Source organism: Pteronotus mesoamericanus, unplaced genomic scaffold (assembly GCF_021234165.1).
Source record: "Pteronotus mesoamericanus isolate MK-2021 breed Mesoamerican mustached bat unplaced genomic scaffold, CSHL_Meso_final contig_163, whole genome shotgun sequence".
Classification (NCBI taxonomy): Eukaryota; Metazoa; Chordata; class Mammalia; order Chiroptera; family Mormoopidae; genus Pteronotus; species Pteronotus mesoamericanus.
In genome coordinates this window covers 3,265,231-3,281,871 of record NW_026555064.1, presented here as the reverse complement: position 1 = coordinate 3,281,871, position 16,641 = coordinate 3,265,231, and the positions used below count along the sequence as shown (strand labels likewise).

At 39.1% G+C, this 16,641-nt stretch overlaps 1 protein-coding gene across 3 annotated transcripts in view; it reads right to left on the bottom strand.

The window, feature by feature from the left end:
- The window catches only part of SH3D19 (SH3 domain containing 19), a 139,374-nt gene that overhangs the window by 47,631 nt on the left and 75,102 nt on the right, over positions 1-16,641 (bottom strand). For 2 of the 3 annotated variants that reach the window (XM_054562582.1, XM_054562577.1), the window contains exon 3: positions 1,020-1,060. In XM_054562582.1, coding sequence (XP_054418557.1) covers positions 1,020-1,060 — 41 coding nt within the window. Of the gene's footprint in view, positions 1-1,019; positions 1,061-6,286; positions 6,373-16,641 lie in introns of those variants that run through there. The other variant, XM_054562589.1, reaches the window with a different exon arrangement.

The following is a 16,641-nucleotide window of genomic DNA, read 5'->3' as shown; positions in this document are numbered from 1 at the left end:
AAAAATTCTTGCCTAAATTCCAGACCCTAATTTCCCGTTTAAGTTAGCCCTTCTCCCCACTCTCACCCCGAGGGCTCTGTGGCATGTAAAGTTGTCATTAATTTTTTATTTTTATATCTGAACTCTCTTCAACATAAACTGTGGCATTCCCATATTTTTATAATCCACCACTACCAACAACAAAAAAAAATGAAATGTGGGGGAACATGGAGAATCATGGAAAATTTTTTGTATTGCCACCTTACAAATTGTTCACCACAATAAGTTCAAATGCACGCTCTTCGAAACCTGTGGATATTCTGAATCTATACTATTATAAATTATGTTTCTAAAAGTAGTATACGTCCTCCTTAGGGTGGTGATCTCAGCTCAAATAATCTGAAGAACATCTAAAATCCTTGCCTTTTCTTTATGACAGGTAATTCATATACTATTTGGAAAAGGGATCTTTGAAGAGCCTTGTATTAAAAAGAATGTTAAAATCCTACACACAAAGAGCACATTTTAAAGCTTTAACCAAGAGGTAAAGTTGGTTAACTATGAAGCTACTGTTCTGGAGACAATTCTATGAGGGCACTTCTATCTTGTATGTGGAAGTGTGAGTCAAACTGCATAGGCATGTTTACAGCTAAATAAAAATACTGTGGAAGCAAAAGAATAAAAAAGGACAGGACTTGTTTGATATTTTTCAGATTCATCAGATGTTTACCTATAAAAATGGTCACATAAAATTTATATTAGATCACAGGAACTGACTAGATAATCCAGACTTATTTTAATAGCTTAGTTCTATAAGAGAAAAACATTGTTCTGAGGAACTGGCTTATCAATAAATGAGTTGAAAAGGAAGTTGAAAAGCTGGCGGCATGTCTGAAATGGCTTACTGCTCCTTACAACAAGTTCCTCTCGTTGGATTCTTTGTAAGATTCATCAAATACAATGACTTACTTACTAGAAATCTAAACCATCATTTAAAATTACTACAGAGGAAAATGTAGAGCAGGAAAAAACAAACTTACATCTCTTGATTACCGCTCTAATGGATGACAAGGGTCCTTGGCTAGAAAAAGAAAGAAAGAAAACTTATTATACATTCATTAATCCTTTTGAAGAAGAATCATTCATTGCACCAGGTCATTTCAGGGACTCCATATGGCGCCAAGCAGCAAGTTTGATACATTAATTACTGGTCTATCCTCTTTACAAAACACAAATTAAAAAACATTTAACAACTGCCTTTGATATTTAAGATGTTTTATGGGAGGTGAGGAGGCTGGTGAAGTATATCTGCAGTATAAATAAAATTCTGCCTTGAAGTTGCTTTTATAGCTACCTACGTACTGTGTCTTCCAGTGATTTGCTTGAAGTCAAGTAGCAATTACATGGCGCTCAAAACATTTTTGAACCTCGCCAACCCCCTTTGTGTTTGATTTTGGAATTCCTATCTTCTCAGGTCAAAACAGATCATTTTTATAGTCAATTTGACCTGAGGACCAACAGCATTTCCCCCTAAGATTATAATTAGAACATCACCACCTAAAAATTAAAGTCTTCTGCTTTGATTTTTGCTCAATAGCTGGTTGGTCTTGACTGCCTCTCTACATAACTGTGGGCAAGTCACTCTTATGAGCCCCCGCTCAGTCATTGGTCAAAACAATCTAGAACTGCAAAGGCTTATACTATTAGTTTTTCAGGTTTTTGTTTGTTTGTTTGTCTTTATTCATATCAGCTGGACTGTTTTTTTGGAATCATTTAGAAAAAAATATACAACCATGAAAGTTTAATGATATGATTTAAAAAAATTTCTTGTTTATAAAATTCTTGTTTTTTTCAGAATGGTGTTTTAAAATTTATACTTTTTAAAAAAAAATTTATACTCTTCTAAAATTTGTGCCTGTGGCAACCTGCATAAATCCTCTTGCTGTTTCTTAGATAGCTACAGTAGGAAGATACAACAACATATCAGTCTGTTTTATGGGAGAGATGCTTTAAAAATATACTATTCTGTCACATAAGAAGGAAAAAAGCACTAGGAGGTCTTCAATACCATGGAGCTAGGACCATAATATAAAACCATGTGTTTTCAGCAATACTAATTTTTTAAAAATGTCATGAAGGCTTTCTGAAAACAACTACTTGAAAGTAAATAGTATAAAGTAATATATAAGAGGTAACAGCACTAAAACACAAATAGGTTGACTTAAGGTTTCAGGAGAAACTTCTCCTAAACTTGTAAAACTGGAGTGAATCTGCATGTTAATATTGTGTATGCTGATGTAGGTACAGTAAGTAAAAAGATAAAAATCAGTATTTAGAAGCAAGGACAAAAAAAGCCAAAGTTCCACATGTGTCCAGGCAAGACATAGGGGATGTTACTGAATGTCTACATCTTAGTCATCTTGTTCATTAACACTGATGTGGTGGGATGTTACTACTACTTAAAAACACCCTTTGTTATACCTTCGTGAAGGAGAAAGGCACACAGACTGAGGTGGAACATGAGGGTTTTAGGTCAAACTGCACGCCTCCCCACACACAAATATGTTGAAATCATAACCTCCAATACCTCAGAATGTGAACTTGTTTGGAAATAAGGTCATTACAGATGCAATTAGTTAAGATGAGGTCACACTGCAGTAGGGTGGGCCCCTAATCTAATGTAACTGGTGTCCCTAGAAGAAGGCCATGTGAAGACACACAGGGCAAGTGGCAGGTGACAACAAAGGCATAGTCTGGAGTGACGCAGCATCAAGCCAAGGAACGCCAAGAAGTGCTTGGCAAACCACCGGAAGCTAGGAAGAGGTGAGAAAGGATTGGACTGTGGACTTCAGATGGAACGTGGCCCTGCCAACACCTTGGTTTCAGACTTCCAGCCTCCAGAACTACCCAGTTTCTGCTGCTTTGTTATGGGAGCCCTAAGAAATTAATGCAGGGGAGAGAGGGCTCCTGGGGTACTTGAGTAGATGTGATAGTCCACTGAGCTGTACACTTTGTGCGGTTTTCTGTATGTTCTACTTCAATAAAAAGTTGGGGGGGGCAGAAATTTTGTCACAAAATAGAATTTTGACTGAGGTCATCCCAGGCTCTTACAGTTCTCAGGGTTTGCAGTATCATATTTAGACTAGAACTATAAACCAACCAACCAACCAATCTACCAACATTTTATGTCTAAAACTGCACTGTCCAAACTCTAAAAGTTTAAAGTTTTCTTTTAGAGGTTAACAGGTTTCCAGGGAGGGAACATTTAAAAAAAGGCCCGTGGTCCAATACATCTCCATGGGAAGCAGCTTCAGGAGATGCTGGCTGTGTGGTGCACATGATTTCTGCAGCTCAGATGCAGCTGTGGATGCAGACGCTGAGGTCAGAAGATGTACTGCAGAGCAAGGGCTGGAGGTGAAGTTCCCACTCTACAGTCTGAAGAGGAAACCCCATGGGAGTCCTCCCTCAGCATGAGCTCAGGCGAGGAGCCTCTGGGAAGGGTGGCCACCACAGCGGTAGACATGGCCCGAGGACCATGGATCAAAGGAGGGGACAGTAGAGCCTGCTGGTTCAGAGAGCTAGTTCTGGCTTCCAACTGTCCATATTCCCTCCTGGTGCCTACCGTTGCTGGCTGGTATGACTGTGCAAATTGCTTTCTCTGAGGCCCCCCGTTTCCTCAATGTAAAAACAAGGATAACCCAACTTCCTCATGAGGTTGTTATAAAGAGTAAGAGAGAGAATCCATTAAAGTATTGTACACAGTGCTTGGAACAAAGTGTGCGATTGATAAGTGCCAGATGCTACTGTTGATATTAATGTCTGTTCACCTTTAGGGGCATCACAAAATACCTGACCCTACATACAACATCAGCAGGTTCTCCATTGGCACGGGTCTGATAGCATATAGTTAGCAGGCCTAACTGACAGTTTATGTTTTTAAAAGAGTTTTTTCTTTGAGATTTACTTTTCTCTTCCATGTACTATGGACATTTGTGAAGCGGTGGGGGCAGTGTGGGGAGAGCCGGGGGACGGGGGAGCTTTCTTGAATATTGTAGGATAATTAGCGGCATCCCTTGCCCCTCCCTATTACATGCTGAAGACACACTTGCCCCACCTGCCAGCCAGTTGTGACCACCAAAACTGTCTGCAGACACTGCCAAGTGTACCTGGCAGGGGTGGGGGGTGGGGGGAGATTGCCCTCAGTTGAGAAAAACTAAGCTAGGGGCATCAAAAAGGAGTAACAGGATCTATATGGCTAGGAAAGAAGCCGGCTTTGCCATTTCTGATTGCTAGGTTGATGGCGATAGTAGTGGCATAAAATTGGGGGCTGGATATGAGGGAACAGGGCAAAGGGAGTGATGAGAATAGAAGAAAGGAGTGAAAGAAATTTCTAGCACCAAGAACAGTTTTGGAGAAGTGGTACTATGTTATACCAAATGAAAAAAATGAGTGTTTCTATGAAGGAACATAGACAATCAGTCATTCTGTGAAAAGAATCTTTATCAAGTCAGGCTTTTATCAATCAGGGATTATCTACAATTTAAAAAAATGATACTTATTTTAGGACTATACTGAACAAGTCCTTGACTTGTCGCATCTTTCCCTGCAGCAGAGCATGACCACCTGATACTGGAATTTACTCCTATGGGGTAGATAAACTGGTACCCAAACTGAATATTCACTATGACCCCAATCTTATTTTTAAAATCTTACTTATAAAAAATAAATATACATACATATATAAGTAAACATATGTTTATACAAGAAAAGTGAGAACATATCTATTCAGTGATGTGCTTCAGTCAGTTCATACTGGCTCAAGAGAGCTAACAATTAAATTTTCAGAAATTTTGCAGGACAGTTGTTAAATATAGCCATTATTTAAAATTACATGAACTTACATAAATTATACAGACTTATAATTAAATAAAGCACATAAAAACAAAGGTAATAAAGATTCAAAACTCCTCATTTCCTAATCATTTGAGTACCTTTACTATTATCTATGCTCTCAAGATTCTTTATGTCTATCATGCCTCTAGGGTGGAATATGATATAATGATGTGTTGCTGTAACACTTCCCAATTTACCATCGGTGGTGCCATGTTGGTAGTCTGAAATTGGCCATAGTAGGTGTATTTACACAAGTACTGGTAAACCAGAGCCTAATTTATCATTTTATTGATTGTCTAGACTTTAAAAAGTGGTGGAGAGTATGTTAATAGTGCAAATTCAACTCAGAACCATGTTGTGTTTGTAGCTGTTATGTTATGCATAGCACAAAAAAATTGAGGAAACATTCTTCTAATATTTGAAAACTATTATCCAAATAAGTAAAGAAGTTGCTCAATGTCATTGACAAAAAGTGGAAATATTGACATATGTCTTACTCATTATATTAATAAAAATATCAACCAACATTCCTATTAGAATTACACCAAGGGAGCTGGTTGTTAAACATTTATTGGCTCATTACCACATATGCCCAAAATGTTAACAATAGTTGGCTTTGAGAGGTACAGAAATATGATTTGTTATCTCCCTATGCCTCTGTATTTTCCAAGTTTTATATAATAAACATTCATTTTATAACTTTAATTTTTTTAAAAAAAGATCTGCTATGGCAAAATCAAAATGAAGTATTTGGTTCATGTTAAATTCATGACCTTTGAATAATTAAAATTACATTCAAACCATCAGATAATCAAATCACTCTCTGGAAAAGACTGAGGTCAAGTCTTACATGACACTACAGGGATAAAACCCCCAGAATTCTGTTGGAGCATGAATGGCCGCATGCATACAACTTCAAAACAGCTTACAAAAAGAAACTACCTATATATCTCACAAATCTATGTTGCTTAAATATAAAATAAAAAATAAGGAGTTAATAATCAAATTAAATGAATATAAACTCCTAGAATTAAAAGACCATTAATGTCACTATTATTTCCTTAGTATCTTCTATGTTCCAGGCATTCTCCTAGGCACTGAGACAAGAGTGAAAAAGATGAGCCTCTGCATTAAAAGGGCTTACGGTTTAGGTGGAGAAGGCAGAGAAGGAAACATACAAGCTTTTAGTTTTGGGGTTTGTTTTTTAGTCTGGCAATTTTAATACAGATTAGGAAATGTGGAACCACCTAAGGACATCTAGAATCTTCTAAAAATATCACAAACATAGAACTAATCATGGTTGTCAATTCCAATTAAATACAACTGAAAGAGATTAAAGTATAACCACACTTTAAAAAGTAATCAAATAGACTCTCATTGGCAAGACTGTGCAGATATGAATAGTAATATTTACCTTCCTGCAGCAGCCAAAGCCAGAGTCAGTCCTTGAACGCCCAGCTCGTCCACATTGGCGTTTTTCAAGCTGGCTTGGCAGGATGGTCCAGTCCTAATTCAAACTTCTAGTGGCACTCAAGGTCATCCTGCTCACACCTTTAACCAATGGCTCTGTCACCTTACACAGGTCCATAAGATATACTAATTGTTTCTTAGGCCATGGCCCATCCTGTTGTAGGAATTTATAATAATAGAAATCAATGGAAATCAGTGTATGGATGGACAGATGAAAGAAAAGGTAGGCAGACAGATAGGCAGATAGACAGACTTTTTTATTAACAGCCTACTGTCAAAAAAGAAGATACATTATCTAGTAACTCCCTCTACGTGTAGGTCCACCTGTCTAGGTGATTTGATGGAGTGGCAAAGAGAGAGCCTTTCTAAACACCCAAAGCCAGTGTGATACTCTGCCTGCTGAAACTGAGGCCACAGCTGTTGCATTCTGAGTTGAACCCAGTCAGAAAATATTTGAGATTCTTCCTGGAATTTCAAGAAAAGGAGAACGAGAAAGAGATGGAGACAAAAGAGCTTAGAGAAATGTAACTGTTGGTGGTGGGCTAGAATTAAACACAAGCTTGCAAGCTCTACTCCTGATTCCACCTCATTTGCACAAGCCACCTGCATCCTTACCGCCCTGACATCAAGGGCCTAAGAAGGGCTGGGTGGAATTCTCGTGATAGGAGAATCAACAATAGCTGCAACGGTTCCCTGCAAAATGTCAGCTGGTGTGGAACAGCCCTTGGCAGTGGGGCAGCAGGACTGTTGTGGATGGTTTTTAGATACCTACAAAGACCACAGTGTGCGAAGAAAACCTACCCACAAATACTGATTTTGTAAAGCTTTTTCTCTACCTCATTATTTACCTTTGCAAGTAAACTAAACACCCCCCCCCCCAAAAAATTTCTTGAGGTATTCAGATTTTTAGTTGTTTCTAGTTCACTTGGAACTAGTGTCTCCTCTCAAATTAAGAAACATTAACCGATCACTGTTACGTACCAAGCCTGAGACAAAGATGAACAATTGCTTCTGGGTGAGAAGCCAGACTCATACACTTATACTTATCAACTTAATTTGTTGATAAGTATAAGATTTGTATCTAGAGCACAAATCAACTTGTATTGTGCTCTAGATGCAAGTATGCTTAAGTAATTAGGAAGCAGCCTTCAGTTTGTTTTTTTTTTGTCCCCATGATCAAAAATGTCTCCAACTTTAGGCCATTTAAAAAAATTTTAAGGACTCTACAGTTATGCACTGCTTAACCACAGGATACATTTAAAAAGAGTGTCATTAGGTGATTTTGTCATTGTGCAAACATTGTAGAGGGCACTAACACAAACCTAGGTGGTGTAGCCTACTGCACGCCTAGGCTACATGGTATGGCCTACATATATGGTGTGTTCCTAGGCTACAAAATGTACAGCACGTTATTGTACTGAGTATTGTATGCAATTGTAACACAACAGTATTTGTGTATCTAAACAGAGAAAAGGTACAGTAAGAATATGGTAAAAAGATAAAAGGGTACACCTGTACAGGGCATCATAAGTGGAGTCCGCAGGACTAGAGGTGCTCTGGGGGAGTCAGGGAGTGAGTGGCGCGTGAACGCGAAGGCCCAGGACGTTGCTGTGTGCTGCTGTAGAGCTTAGAAACACACTGAGGCTATACTAAATTTATAAAAATATTTTCTTCAATAATAAATTAACCTTAGCTTACTGTGACATTTTAACTTTATAAATGTTTTATTTAACTTTGTGACTCTTGGGTAATGGCACTTAGCTAAAAATGCAAACACACTGTAATGACATTACAACAGCTATGACATCAGTAGGCGACGAATTTTTCAGCTTCATTATAATCTTGTGGGACCGCCATCATATACACGGTCCACTGTTGAACAAAACATCATCATGTGGCGGATGACTGCACCTGCATTTCTCTTTAACTCTAACATCTTGCTAGCAGTGTTTGTTTTGGACTGTGACTTCATGAGAGACTCTGAGCCGGAACCACCCACCTAGGCTGCTTCCACATTCCTGACACTTGAGAACAATAAAAGTGCTGGTTTCCAGTTAAGATGGCGGTGTAGATAAATGTGGTACTTGAATCTTCCCACAACCGTATCAAAATTACAGCTGAACTACTGAACAAGCATCATTCAGAACTGCCTGAAATCTAGCTGAACAGAAGTCCTACAACTAAAGATATAAAGCAGAAGCCAGAACAAGACTGGTAAAGTAAATGTCTCAGAAGAAAGGAGGGACCTTCCAACCACTGGAGCCTACAGGTCACACAGGGCCTCTTTCACAGGCTGAGCCTGACCATCCAGGCCCCTCCCTCTGCACTGGCCCCCCGCCCCCCTGCCACGGTCCCCCTGTGCCTCTGCAGGGGCCCAGGGGCTCTGGGGAAACAGTTTGAAACCCCAGGTCTTGGATTTCCTCTCTGCATGTAACTCCTGTGGGTTTTAGGTTTGCTGTGAGATTTTAGGTGGGAATAGAGTGTTTATTTTTTTCTTAGCAGCATGAAGTGACAAAGTCAGATGACTTGAAGAACAGTGACAGAACTTTTGCTTCTGTAAACCCCTAACTCCTGCTGACCAGCTCTGGATCCTTCCAGCTCACTATGGCCGACAACACCCCCAGGCCCTCGCCGTGTCTCTCAGTGGATGTCACCCTTCAGGAAACACCTGTGTCAGGCAGCACATGTGAGCATCAGCCCAGAACAGAGTGGGTAACAGGCCTCTGACAAAAGAAGGCCTCCCATCTCTGTGGGGCCTTCTCTCCCACACCCCCTCTCTTTAGGAAGGGTCAGGGAGGGTTTGCAAGGAAAGGGCTGGACCAGATCCCTGTCTCTGACCCCACCTTGAACTTCTGGTTTTTGTTACTGTGCTAGTGCTGAGCTGGAACCTGCTAAATAAAGATGCAGCTTATCCAAGCCAAAAACCAAAACAAAACAAAACAAAAATCTTTGTTTTCAAATTATGATGTTCTGAAAGAGCAATGACCTTTCTCTTACTGAAATAAATCAGTCTTGATCATTTTATCTTATATTATTTGGTGACACAGAATAAAAGCTGCTCACCGTGCTAATATTGAATTGCTGCAACTTACTCTGTCATAGTAATTTTGTAAGTATGTTTTGTGGGGGAATCTTTTTCTTAAATAGTTTAAAATTTTGCAACAGTTTTAGATTTATGGAATAGTTGTAAAGATAGTAAAGCGTTTCCATACAGCCCACACACAGTTTCCCCTATTTTTCACATCTTACATTAATGTTACATTTGTCACAGTTACGTATATATGTTTTTAAACACTAATATGCAAACTCTACTTTTCCATGTTTCATTTGTAAGATATTACAGAACTAGAAAAGATCCCCTACAGGCATTAGTGTAACGTTGAACAGAATGTTAGCGCTCTTCCTCAGAGCAACAGAAAATGTGAACACCCAAATATCCTTTTCTCCAAGGAAAAGTCACATTTGAACTGAGGAATAAGGTCAAGAAGCCCAATTCACAGGGCTTTTCACATAAAGACAAACTATTTAGAGTGGTGTTTTACAAAGAAGAGAAGTACCAATAAAAGGGAGAAAAATTCAGGAGACAGAAAGACTGCTAACCTTAACAGAGTTTAAAGTAAATCAGGGTAGGGCAAAATTTCTGCAGATTTATTTTTTTATGGCTTCAACTACCTGGGTTTAGCATGCCTAGCAAAGTGCTTATCACACACAATAACTATTTGTTGAATATAAGTAAATTCCACTTGCAAATATATCATTGTACAGAAGCTCCAATACATCTGTTTGATATCAAATATGCATTTATCAATGTTTCATGGAGATATTACTTAAGCTGCATCCTTCCAACAACAGGCCTGCCATAAATTCAAGGTGTGGTTTTGCCTCACTCTTAACCAGAACAAATCTATGGGAAATTTAAAAGCTGTATTCTCAGCAATTACTATTTAAAGAAACTAAAGGGTACTACTTTATTTAAATACCGTGATCAGGTTGATTTTTTATGCAAGTAGAGGGTCAAAAAGAAGAGAGGAGAGGCGACCCACCCTTGTACATAAAGTACCTACTTGCATTAAGTCCATAAATGAATTCCTGGAGACACAGGGCATGTAGGGCTCAGGACCAAGAATCCTTCTGACACTTTTCAGACACAGAGAGGGGACTGTGTGAGAAGACTGGAGTACAGTCTCAGCCCTGTCACTCAGTGAGCATGATCGTGTAATTTTTTATGAGGTTTTTTTTTTAGAATGTGTAAGGTTTTATTTTACTTTTAAAAAAGGTTTTACTTATTTATTATTAGAGAAAGGGAGGGAGAAAGAGAGGGAGAGAAACATCAATGTGTGGTTCCCTCTCATATGCCCCCAACTGGGGACCTGTCCCACAACGCAGGCATGTTCCCTGACTGGGAATCGAACTGACACCCATTTGGTTCACAGGCCAGTGCTCAATCCACTGAGCCACACCAACCAGGCCCATAACTGTATAACTTAATGTCAGTTTCCTCATCTATAATACAACATTATTGGAAATGATGGGATGATCTCTATTCTACCCACTATTCTAAATTTTTTATAGAAATATAAATATGAACTTAAATATGAAATATGAAACTTAAAAAACTCCAAGACCCCAATTTAAATTCCACTTAAGAATCAATTACTTAATCCAACTGAAATAAAGAGAGTTGGACTTATAACTAATATGCTCCATAATAACAGCTAACCTAACTGAACATGGTTCTGATGCCTTACATCTTTTAACTAATTTAATCCACATATCCCCCCCTTAGAAGAAGGTACTATTATTATCTCAATTTTACAGATGAGAAGAGTTTTTGTAATTTAAATATCTAAGGTCTCACAGCTTTAAATAATGAAGCCAGGATTTGAACTTGGGACAGTAAGTTTACAAAAACTGAGGTTTTAGTTCTGCCTCATAAAAAGTTCACCTGCAGCTGAATGTTAAGAGGAAAACACAAAAAACACTTAAAAGTAACAATTGTGAATTAATTACCAAGGAACCTTGAGAACTTGTCTTCATCCACTGAATATCCCAAGGCTTGAAAGATTTAAACCAGAGGCAATGGTGCAGGAAGGGGGAAGGTGTTTTAAAGAGTATTAGAAAATGATTTAAAACTTTGATAACTTCTGGGATTTATTAATCATATATAACATGTCAAGGCATGTATGCAAATAAATATTTGGAAAATTCATGGGTCTGGCTGTATTTTGTGTTGTTTTAGGAGATCCTATACAAAGAGGGTTTGGGTTTTTTTTTGGTTTTTGATTTTTTTGTTTGTTTGTTTTGATTTTTGTTGGTGGAAGAAGGCAGAACAATAAACACTTCTATTACTCACTAATGCATAGATCTGATGTCAGAGTTCATAAGACAAGCAATACATTTCTTTCTCCATACAATATATTAATATGGAAGGGATTTGGTTTGTACATAAATACTATGAAGTTCTACTCTGCTCTGTTTCTTTCACTGTGTTCATGGTACCCTCCCCTAGGTGTAAATAAATCTTCAAACAAGGCTATAGTCTGGGTTAGTACTAATAAAGCCAATCTAAGTATGCTGAGTATGTAATTTTCATTTCTAAATTATAATAGCATTATGGTTATTTCTTCTAATGGCATTATATTATCTAGTGAGGGTGAAAACAACTGAAACCTCTTTAAACTCAAATTTTAAATAAGGTTCATTATGAGCGTACAAGGGTACCTTGGGAATCCCACACACAGGAGGTGCAGGCGAACTTCGCGCAGTACTGGGAGACAGCGGGGCCTCCTGCCAGGCCCTCACCTTCCTCACTTTCCCGGGGACCGCTCTCTCTGCTTCTCTCTTCAAACCTCCTGCTGCAGACGGACTCTCTCCGCTTGTTCACCAGCGTACCCGGCCCGTGTTCACCAGCATGTGTGTCCCACCAAACCCAAACCTTAACAGTCCTCAAGCTCTGGAAACCACAGCTCTCAGTGGTATTTTTAAACTTTCGAAGAAAGAGCTTGATTATCACAGCATACAGGTCAGAAGTCTACCAGCGATGGCCAAATGAGGTGAGGCTGCGTAGAAGCCCTGTTCCAGGAGCTCTCCCTCAGCTGGGAGGCAGTTCTCAGAGAAGGGGGCAAGGGGTACATCTGCAAGAGGTCTGATTCAGTAGGACCGCAAACAAACCGAACACTGAAATGTAGGCCTAGAGAATTCACAAGAGGATCCACGAGAGGACAGGCATTGTTTCCAGAGCTACTGCTAAAAGCTTTGTAAACCCAAGACCACAAGGAAGTTAATCCTAACCATGTTTATTGAGCTTTTCCCACTAGCTATTTTACCTCTGAGTGGCCTATCTTTTCCTGCTTTGAGTGAGGGAACAAAGAAGACAGCCTCCTGTATTCAAATTGGGTAGAGATTAGGGTTTATTATGCTCAAAGAAACACAATTCACTTCCCAAAAGGAAGTTCTGCTATATAGAATTGACTATGAAAAATCAGCACTAGTAAAACAAAAGAACCAAATCTCTATCTTTTCTATAAGTAACCAAAGCTAGTATCTTGTCACTATGTCAGAAGCCTGCGGGACTGCTCCACAGTCCCTGACAATCCCAGACTTTCCCAGTCCACACAAAGCAGACTTGTGTAGCAGTGCGTTTATCTAAGCATGAAAGGGTAACACAAACATGTGAAGAGCACATGCCACCAGGTGTGTCTATGAAGGTCTATGCAGGTGCCAGTGTCAGTTTATGTGCCTGCACAGAACCCTGCCCTGACCAGACACCCTGGCTCCAACAGACAGAACTTTCAGGATCATGGACAACACAACAGAACAGTTATTTATACCAAAACTAACAGACATCAAACATATCTGTCAGAAAGAACTGGGTTAAAGACTCTTAAAGAGCTCGAAAAGCAGAGGTAAAACTGAAATTCATTACCAAGTGGTACATCAAACAGATCTGTCAGAAAGCACTGGGTTATAGACTCTTAAAGAGCTTGAAAAGCAGAGGTAAAACTGAAATTCATTACCAAGTGGGTTGAGTCTGCTTAACTGAGGTCCAAAGCAACTGTGATGTTCAATTGTGTGTGTCCACTTGGTGAGGCTACAGCCTGAAGTTATTCAATCAAACACAAATTTATGTAGTTAAAGTTCATAATCATTTGACTTTAAAATATGGGAGACAACACTAGATAATATGAGTGGTCCTCATTCAACCTGGTGAAAGGCTTTAAGAGCAAAGCTGAGGTTTCTCTGATGGAGAAAATACCCTGCCTGTGAATGGCAGCTCAGTCCATGCATGTGAGTTCCAGCCTGCCCTCCCTGGTGGGCTGCCCTATGCGCTTCCGACTTGCTTAGGCAGCCCCCCAATCACTTAAGCCAATTAACCACAATAAATTTCTTAATATGCTTCTCCTACTGGTCCTGTTTCTCTGGTTGAACCCTAACTGATACAGCAACTAAATAATCATCCTAATAACCTTAAGAGGTATTATTATTAGCCCCACTTATAGATGAGTATTAACAGGTACAGATAGATTAAGAAACTGCTCCGAGTACCCAGCTCCTAAGTGGGAAAGCTGGATTCTAATTCAGGCAGCTGAAGTTCAAAGCCAAGCACTTTACCTTCTGTTCCACCGCCTTTCTGAATGATTTCACCAATGCAAGCAGAACCTAAACAGCTGAAAAAGTACTTTTCAAAATCCATTTTGGATTGCCCTAAAACGTTCTCCAATCTTGGGCATGATCCAGGAGTACTTTGGTACTCACTTTGGGCCACCCTGGAAGTTCCCCAAACCTGAGCACAAACAGTCCTGATTTCAAATGCAGGCACGAGGGAGAGGCACTGATGCCTAGGCCGCTAGCCCAGGAGATCCGGCCCCTAAGTGCCCTGGACGAGGTGTCTGAGAGGCTCTGGGCAGGAGGGAGTCCAGGGGCTGTGGATCAGCACAAGTATCGTCTGGGAGCCTGAACTAAAGATTACAGAAATGGGTCGTGCTAACAAATCTGAGCATTCTAGCATAAAAAGATGAGTTAAGCTGAAAGAAACAAAGTTCTAATTGGTTATTTTCTTTTGGTTGATCCACTAGCAACACGGGGTAAGGGAAGATCTTTAAATAAAGTTTCAATGGTGAGAATGAAACCTTTCAGTGAGGTAATTTGGTAGTACATATAAGAAGTCTGAAAAATTTTTTTGTCCCATTAACTTGATCTATTAATTCCACTGCTAGGAATTTATCATAAGGAGCTAATCAGTGACAGTTCATTAAAATGCAGGTTTAGGAATTTTACCACAGCACTGTTTATAATAGGAAAAAACTGGAAATAACCTAAATGTCTGACAATAGCAAAATTAAAGTTTGGTATACCACCTTGATGGAATACCATTAAAAATCATACCTTAGGAAGATATTTACAAACTCTCATTTTGTGAAAAAAGGAGGTAATATATAATACTATGTGCTGTATGATCCCAATTACATTTTAAAAATATATACCAAGTATGCCCAGAAGAAAGGCTGAGCCACTAACATACCAACAGTAGTTACAATGCAGTGGTTGGCCCACAAGTGATTTTAATTTTGCCTTTTCTTTTTTTTAAATGAATTTTCTTTAATAAAAATGTATTACTTTATTGTAAAAAAATATTAATCATAATTTATAAGACTACTGAAATGGGAAAATGTTCACGATATAAAGTTAAATGAAAACAATTTAAAAACAGTATGTTCATGAGTCTCTGTGTTAAAATTATAGTATCACATGAAAACGTAAAAGCCAGAAATACATCGAAATATAATAGTGATTAACTGTAAAAAAGTGGAATTATAGATGATTTTTTCTTTTATATACTTACTTTTTCCAAATTTTCTATCATGAAAATTGTTTCTAAATTTTCTATCTATATTCTACTTTATAATCAGAACAAGTGAATGCAATTTCATTTAAAACAAAAAAGAGCAATGGTGTTAAAGACAGTAATTTACCATAGAGGTAAGTTCTGAACAGTATAGTTCCAATTATTAGGACTCCTACTTGGAACTTCTCTTTAGAATCCAGAGCCGAAAGAGAAACTACCGGGGCAAGAGGTGGTGCTAACGCTCAGGTCCTATCTGTCATCCCGGACGGCACCCCCAGGCTGCCGGGACAGCTCCGGGTGCCGGGAACAGTATTATCTCCAGGAAACAGCGACGCAACTGAGGGGATGTTTGTACCGGGTGAGGCAAAAATAGGTTTACAGTTGTTCAGAGGGAAAATAATACAATAATTGATCCATAATAATAGCAGAATAAATTCTGTGTTTCATGTACTCATCTCCTTTTGCCCCACCCTGTATTCTAGACATATTACTCCAAAGCAGTCATAGGAGCGATACTTTCCTTCTATTCTTTCATTGCCTTAATTACCAAGGACTGATTCTCAATCCTCCTTTCCAAAAGGAGAGAATCACCCGCAAGCCCTTCCTTGGCCCGCCTGCCTTAGTTTTGCTGCATTTAAAAGTGTTGTACAGGGTGGGCAGGTTCATCTCTGGAAAGCTGCTCTAGAGCTGGAACAAGATTGGAAGTGACAAAACCTGGTCACTAAGACAGAACTGAATGCTCTGATTTGAGCAGCAATTTCTGACCTTTTTCATCTCATGGCACATATAAACTAGTAACTAAAGCTCTGCAGCACACCAAAAGATACATTTTTCACTGAGCTGACAAAAAATAAAAAGGTGTAGTTTTGACTCATTAACACCTGACAGCTATTGTGATTTCTTTCTTTGACAATCGGATTGTTGCCATTTTTTAATTTGACAATCTAAGGGAAAAGAAGTCAGTGCCCCTGACTAAACAGCTACTGGATGTTTTAAAAATCCCTGCAGCTCACTGGCTGAAATCTGCTGACCTGAGGAGCACCTAATTAAAAAGGAAACCCCAGCCCTGAAACTGCATTTGTGGGGCCAGGCCTAATTTCTGGTTTTGAGAAGGGTTTTATGGATAATGACAAAACTAAATTTTTTTTTAATCCTCACCCAAGGATATGTTTATTGACAAGAGGAGGCAAGGAAGGGAAACATCGACATGAGAAACGTCGATCGGTTGCCTCCTGTACTCGCCCCATCAGGGAATCCAGCCTTAACCCACGCATGTGCCCCGAAATCAAACCCACACATTCTGCTGTATGGGACGACCTGGCCAGGGCAGGACAAAACTAAATTTTGATCAACAGTATTTACTATTAATAAGACAGGAGGTGACCAGGCAACTGAATGACTATTTAGCAATTCTGTCCATACTAAAATTCTTCCAGGAATTACTTAGTACACTT